This window comes from Sinocyclocheilus rhinocerous, unplaced genomic scaffold (assembly GCF_001515625.1).
Source record: "Sinocyclocheilus rhinocerous isolate Xijiao unplaced genomic scaffold, SAMN03320098_v1.1 scaffold43, whole genome shotgun sequence".
Classification (NCBI taxonomy): Eukaryota; Metazoa; Chordata; class Actinopteri; order Cypriniformes; family Cyprinidae; genus Sinocyclocheilus; species Sinocyclocheilus rhinocerous.
Window position 1 is genome coordinate 115239 of NW_015628370.1, and position 7656 is coordinate 122894.

Here is a 7656-nt window from a genome sequence, read left to right on the forward strand (position 1 = left end):
AAAAATATATATATACAATGTGATTTCCGTTTGTGATCATGTGATCTTCGGTCAGGAGATCTTGCGATGCTTTTTAAAGCAAAGTTGGGGTTGATTTCGAGTTCACATACAAAGTAAATAGAATAGGCTAATTAAATTAGTCTATTTTAATGTAAGACAAAATATTTTTCGTCAGTGATAGAAATATGATTTAAGATGGTAGTGCAAGCAAGTTTAGTTTGAAAAAGTTTAAAAGTAAATAAGACACAATTAGACGATATTTGAATAAAATAATAATAAGAAGAGGAAATTTATTTGCAACTACTGATGGAGTGCTGAATGTTGCACGCACATGCAACGTTGTCAAGGTAACGTTTGGTCAGTCATTCCCTTCGCCAAGGAAGTTCCAAACGCTTATACGAGACAGTAATGCCCTACACCCTTCAATGAACACACTTCAAGGGCTCTGCCCTTCGAAGGGAGTAGGTCATAGGGATGCTCACTTCCGTTTGGAATTCGCCCACTATTTACATTTTAAACTGTATGTGAACACTCGCGTTACCAAGGCAACTACTGACGAGTTTGTATTATGAGCCCTGTTATCAACCCCACAGTGGAAAACAAAATGATATCCGTGCCGCCTGGCTCGGATCGGCACGGAATGGAGCAGTTAAGCAATGAGAATGATTTGGCCCGATGGTGGAAAAGCAGCTGATGCCATTTGCAGTAATTCCCAAGATTTGCTTATTTCCCAAGATTTCTTTGCAGAATCACGGGTAATGCATTTTTTCACAAGGGATTCTGCTGTTAGACATGATTAATTAACAAAATACGTTTAAATAATGTGGGCTTCAACATAATAATGCAGCATAAAACAACCTCGTAACTAACAGTCTTTTTTTTTTAAAGGTTTATAAGTTATTTTTAAGCATCAGTTCCACTATGGTAACCACTTCTGGAACCTAACTGTTGCACTCCATTGTGGTAAAATTTATTTTAAAAAACCCCGCCCATAAACATAACATATAAAAACAAAATGGACTGTGGTTGATCACGTTACATGTCAGTCAGGCGGTCACTTCCTGCCTAATAGAATAAGCTGCAAGGAGGACCAGACGTTTTGCCGCAAGTCAAAAGTCTGGCTATATAAGGCTAAATGTTCTGCTGGCGTAGCTTATGTATTGTTTAGAGTTTTGTAAATGATATAAATGGGTAAGTGAACACAGATGTATGGGTGTGTGGATGTGCAAAGTGTAACAATTCACAAGCTTGCACCGTTATTTCTCTCTTTTTACTGTATGTGTCTCATATTAATGTATTTCTTCCTTCAAACTCCCTTTCTCCCCCGTGTCTTGTGTGTGTATGTGTGTCTGATTCCTCTCTCATCTCTTCAACTGCTCACACCTACAGCGGAGGCAGCGGGTAATGTCTCTCTCTCTCTCTCTCTCTCTTTTTCTCTCTCTTTTGCTCTTAATGCTTGTCCTGGCAAATACACAGCTTTCCTCTCTTTCTTTTTTGGATTTGTCTCAATGTCTGTCTGCAAATCACCCATCTCTTCTATCACTCTGTCACTGTTTCTGTGTGGATGATCATTCAGTCCACGTAGTTCTGATGGGGGGGTTTGAGAGGTCCCTCACCTCTGCACCCGTCACTCTAACAGCACTTATCTGATGGACGCTTGTTTATGCTTGACAGTGTGTAACCACATCTGCTGAGAGGGCAGGATTCGGCACGGCACTGGAAATCTAGAGCGCTGCCCTCTGCCCTTGACACTGAGACAGAAAAGGAGAAGAGAGGACAGGGAAGACAATAAAGATGCAAAATATATAAAGAGAGAGATAAATATATATCTATATTTTATACAGTGAGGTCCAAAAGTGTGAGAATCTTTTTTTTTTTTTTATTTAAATGTGGAAATGAACAAAGTTGGGAGGATTTAGACAAATTTTAGACAAAGAGAAGTCACCTAAAATAAATAAATGTTGGCTTTGTATGTGGAACAGAACCAAATTTAAGACGTCATTCCTTCATGAAAGAAGCAGCGGTATCCAATTCATGCGTGCATCAGTATTACTTTACAATAACGTTTAATTTGTTGATATTAGTTAATGATATTAATCATTTGATAGCATAAATAACAATATATTTTACTGCATTTACTCATTTATGTTTATTTGCTTATATATACTACCATTCAAAAGTTTGGGGTCAGTAAGATTTTTTTTCATTAAGAAGTTAATAGTTTTATTCTGCTTGGATGCATTAAATTGATTAAAAGTGACAGTTTTTTTTTTATTTTTATTTTAATATTTCACAGTATTACTGTTTTTACTGTATGTTGTAAAATAAATACTGGATGAGCATAAGATACATTTCTATTCAAATTTTTACTCAAACCTTAAAAGCTGACAAAATCAATTTCAATTACAAAAATTTTGTATTAATTTTGAAAAACAAAATAAATAATCACTTTTAGACCCCACTGTATGTGATTCTAAGAAAAAGGCATCATTACATAAATTTGTTTTGCAGTGATATAAATCAGTGTACAACCACACTTTCACATAGTTTAGTCTTCAATGTACAACTTTTGCATTTAGCTTGCTGGTCACTAGCTGCACATCTGCCGTGCAACAGCTGTACACACATCTGGTGGATGGCTGTGCTTGGGTACCACAAGAGCGACGTGCAAATTGTCAAAATGTAGGGCAGAAAGTCTTCAGACTGACTAGGTTCATGGTGACACGGTTCTTCACCCTACAGAGCCAGGGCTGATTGGTAGAAGCTCCTCCTCTCTGGAGTGACTGTGTTTCCAGGTCCTTTTATATGTTGTGTTTGCCAACGGACAACCCCACAAACAAGAAAGAAAGAGGTTTGGCTGGGCATTCTGCAGCAGGGATGCCTGAATCTGCTCTGTATGTTTCATGCTGTCGTCATGGCAATGTAATGAAACCAGCCAGTGTACCTTGGGAAAAGAGGTACAGTGGTGGTTCCAGCATGGGCTGAGACAGTACAGTGGATATTACATCCACTGATCTAGTTTTCAGTACAGCATGAGCCACACCAGCGAGTGTGTGTGTTGTGAGATTGACTGTGTGCATTTTAGTATGTGTCTATCCTAAGTGCTGTGAAATGGGCTTGATTGTCTGGCTACAACAGGCTACATTCTCAGTGAGGAGACACAGATGAGATTCCTGATTAGCTGGGAGTAAATGTGTGGATGTAGCAGGCATGTTTCATTGTTTTAACAGCCTGAGCTACTAACTCACCCCTAAATTGTGTGTGTGCAAGACCAATTACCCATGTAGCCTAACACTTCCTGCCATTTCACTTTCTAACTCACTGGTGTGTGTGTGTATTTGCAGAGGAAGCAGCAAGGGGAAAGACATCAGTACTATCAAGTCCCTGCGTGTGCTCCGAGTACTACGGCCTCTGAAAACCATCAAGCGTCTGCCCAAGCTGAAGGTACCTCTGTGTTTGGCTGTTTTTGTTCCTCCTTGTGTTGACTGAGTTTTGCCTGTTTACAGAGGATGGTTGTGTTTTTTCACTACATGGGCTTTATTTTTCTGTGTAATCTGTTTCTGGCTGTGTTTGACCAGACTGTTTTTAATTTGTTTTGTCTGGTTTTCAGACCTTCTTTGAATTTGTGTATTTATTTATTTAGTCTTTGGCTGTGTTTCTTTAGTGTTTTCACATTTGTTTATTCATTTCTGTTTTTATCTGGGGTTTTTTTGTATGTAAATACAGTTAATCTATTTTTGTATATTTTGATGCTGTTTTGTTTTATCTAAGGATTGTGTTTTTTTCCATTTTCTTTTGTCTCTTGTCTCTGGCTCTTTTTTTTTTGCTGCATTTCAGGAATTTGTTTTATTTTGTGTTTTTGATTTGTTTAGTTTGTTTGATTGGTTTGCTATAACTCGGTTTCTATTTTTATGATCATTTATTAGTTTTATTTAAATGTGTTTGTAAAGTTTTGATGCTATTTTGTTATATCTTATAAGGTTTGTGTTTGGCTGTCGGGCTATAATTTAATTTCTGTTGTTCATTCTCTGTGTTTTTTCAGGCTGTTTTTTGATTGTTTTATTGCTGCATTTTAGGGTATTTAATTTATTTGTTTGGTTTGTTTCAGTTGGCTAATTCTATTTTTATGCATATTTATCAGCCTTATTCAGTTGTATTTTTACATTTTGAAGATATGTTGGTTTGTGTTTTGTCTTATAAGGCTGAGATTGTGTTCTGCATTTGAATTTGTCTCTTCTCTGTTTTGTCTATTTTCAGGCTGTCTTTGACTGTGTGGTGAACTCTCTGAAGAATGTGTTTAACATCCTCATTGTCTACATGCTGTTCATGTTCATCTTTGCTGTGGTGGCAGTGCAGCTCTTCAAAGGCCGTTTCTTCTACTGTACCGATGAATCCAAGGAGTTGGAGCGTGACTGCAGGTGAGACAAAACACACACACACAAACACACTGATGAACAGACACATTGGCATGTTATTCTAAAAGCATTTTGTTGTTAGGGGCGAGTATCTTGTCTATGAAAAAGATAACGAAGTGCGGGCGCAGAAGCGGGAATGGAAGAAATACGATTTCCACTATGACAATGTGCTCTGGGCCCTTCTCACCCTCTTCACCGTTTCTACGGGAGAGGGGTGGCCACAGTATGTATACATCTAAATACCTAACCTAATTTCCAGTGTATGTACCCAATGTTTTAAGCCAATTGTGAAATTGCTTCTGTTTTCTAATGTAATGTTTTCACTACAAATTACAATTTGAGTAAAGTAGAAGTTGTTTTACATAGCATATCTAAGGACTTGCTACAGTTACCTAAAGGATTTGACATTATCAATGCCTCATATTTTTGCCACTCTCCAGGGTGCTGAAACATTCAGTGGATGCGACCTACGAGAATCAGGGCCCGAGCCCAGGTTACCGGATGGAAATGTCCATCTTTTACGTGGTGTACTTCGTGGTCTTCCCCTTCTTCTTCGTCAACATCTTCGTGGCTCTTATCATCATTACTTTCCAGGAGCAAGGAGACAAAATGATGGAGGATTATAGCCTGGAAAAGAATGAGGTGAAGGACGTATCAAATGGATGGTTTTTAAGCCAAATTATCTTTCTTTATGCATAGCGCTGGCATTGGTCTCATTTATATGGTGTATTATCCAATAATAATACGTATCTGTTTTGTTTTCAGAGAGCCTGCATAGACTTCGCCATCAATGCTAAACCGCTCACGCGCCACATGCCTCAGAACAAACAAACATTCCAGTACCGCATGTGGGAGTTTGTGGTGTCTCCTCCATTTGAATACACCATCATGGCCTTGATTGCCCTCAACACCATTGTCCTTATGATGAAGGTGTGGCAGTATTTCACTTTAGTACATCTGGCTTTATATATTTTGAGAACCAGACTTCCAATGGATAGTAAATGTGCTTTTAAAAGATTGTGATGGTAACTAACAATTACAGAGTTTATAGTCTCTAGCATTGTTAGTTTACCAGCACATTCGGCAAATAAACTAAAGTCCTGAAAAAAAAAGATTTTTCTGTACTGATGGTCTACAAAGTTAGCACTTTTTTGCAGTCCATTTACCAACATTTGAGACCTTTCTAAATAAGGTTTAATACAGTTTAAATATGTTGTGTTTGTTTAGTATGATGGAGCATCAGATGCCTATGAAGCTGTGCTAGCCAACCTGAACATGGTGTTCACCTCACTTTTCTCCATGGAGTGCATATTAAAGATCATTGCCTTTGGAGTTCTGGTGAGTCTACAGTACAGTTTTCTCATGCTTAAGTGTATGTGTGTGCGTGTAGGGTCCAAAATCGAAACGGTCTCATTTTGAGAGACACAATTACACTCATTTACATACAAAAATCACATTGTCAGATTCAAACTCAGCATTGCACAAGCAGATTTATGAACAGATCAAAGCATGAGAGAGAGAGATCAAAGAGGTTGCGTTCTGAAGTAGATGGCAAAAGGTTTGGGACATGGAAGCGCAGGACACGAAGGAAATGGTTGTAGTCAGCTCAAAGTCATGCCAGTAAGAGACGTACATGAAGATAGTGAGCTAGAGGGCACACTGAAGTGTTTAAGAGTGGAAGATGGAAAAAGAAGGACAGATTTCGAGCAAAATTAAGACGACGGGTATGGTGAGTGGTTGATGGAAAGAGTTACGCACACGCACACACACACACACACATGTCTGGTTTGCTATCCTTGTGGGGACATCCCATAGGCGTAATGGTTTTTCTACTGTACCGACCGTATATTCTATTGCCCTACACCAACCCTACCCCTAAACCTACCCCTCACAGGAAACTTTCTGCATTTTTAGATTTTCAAAAAACTTCATTCTGTGTGATTTATTAGCTTGTTTACCCGTGGAGACCTCAATTTAGGTCCCCACCATGACACGAGTCCCCATGAGTCTGTGTGTATTCAGGTTTAAGTCCCCACCAGAATAGAAAAACAGGTACACACACACACACACACACACTTTGCACTGGTGCCCCTGTTCCCATGCAGCTGGTTTACTGAATGGGCCTAATGCACTGTTTTCCTGCAGGTACTCACTTGGCAGCTCACAAAAAGGCCATCATGTTCAGCATCTGGACCACTAGTCTTCTAGGCATCCACCCTTTTTGTACACAGGGTGAGGGAGAGCAAAACTCAATGAAGGAATAAGGGCTAAAAGGGGGAAAGGAGACGTTTCATTAGCACCAGAGAGTGAAAATTAATTGTTTGCTCCTTTCTCTGTCGGCGGGTCACTGAGTGTGTGTGTGTGTGTGTGTGCTAAGCGTAATCCTCCTTTAGCCCGACTGACAAACGCATCTATGTCTTTTTTACGACAGAACTACTTCAAAGACGCCTGGAACATCTTCGACTGTGTGACTGTACTTGGCAGCATCACTGATATTTTAGTCACAGAGCTAGGGGTAAGTGTGTAGCAGAAGGGCTGCCATCTGTGAGTGTGTATGTGCGTGTTTGTTTGTGTATCCTGTCTGTACGCTTGTGTGTATTTCCGTATGTGATTGAGAGACTCTCAGCAGGATCTTCTCTTGCTCACTGAGGTGTAAGGAACTCCTAAAAGTCTTATATAATCGTCCCAGTTGGTGTGTGAGGCAGATCAGTGAGCCAGTGGTGCTCAGTGGCGGCGGGGTTCTGTTACTCTTCCAGCTTTGTCATTTATCCCCGAGCCAGATCAAACTGACCTACCAGTAAAATCAATGTTCTCAAATGTTAACATGTATTCATAATGCAACAAACAATGATGGCCATCTCAAAAAAATTTGTAAAACATGTTAGTGTTTGTGTATGTGTTTTATTTTTCTTGGTTTCACAGCAGATCATCAGCACTTTAAAGACCCCATGGAATCAAAATTGACCATAAATTAGTCAAATCTACACATTCAAAAAGTACTGTTCTTTTCTAGGAAAACAGGCCAAAAATATTGACTACTCATGAGAATGTCCCGTCCTCCAAATACGACTAGCAAATCATGGTTCATGGCTGTAATGTAAATAAAGTCTGTTGCCTGTTTAATAATAATATAAAAAAAGAGAGACAAGCCCTTAAAAATGTCTGGCCCAAACTACCTGTTGAAATAGAAAGTTAACATAGGAAAGAAAACTGCACTAATCAAAGCATGGTCTTTAAAAAT

General features: G+C 39.1%; 1 protein-coding gene across 1 annotated transcript in view; it reads left to right on the forward strand.

Annotated features, from left to right (window-relative positions):
* Positions 1-7656, forward strand: part of LOC107737767 (voltage-dependent P/Q-type calcium channel subunit alpha-1A-like) — a 115608-nt gene that overhangs the window by 67143 nt on the left and 40809 nt on the right. Inside the window, exons 26-33 of the mRNA XM_016549389.1 lie at positions 1390-1401; positions 3345-3444; positions 4258-4418; positions 4498-4638; positions 4856-5057; positions 5181-5345; positions 5643-5753; positions 6847-6930. Of these exons, the coding sequence (XP_016404875.1) occupies positions 1390-1401; positions 3345-3444; positions 4258-4418; positions 4498-4638; positions 4856-5057; positions 5181-5345; positions 5643-5753; positions 6847-6930 (976 nt within the window). The remainder of the gene's footprint in view (positions 1-1389; positions 1402-3344; positions 3445-4257; positions 4419-4497; positions 4639-4855; positions 5058-5180; positions 5346-5642; positions 5754-6846; positions 6931-7656) is intronic.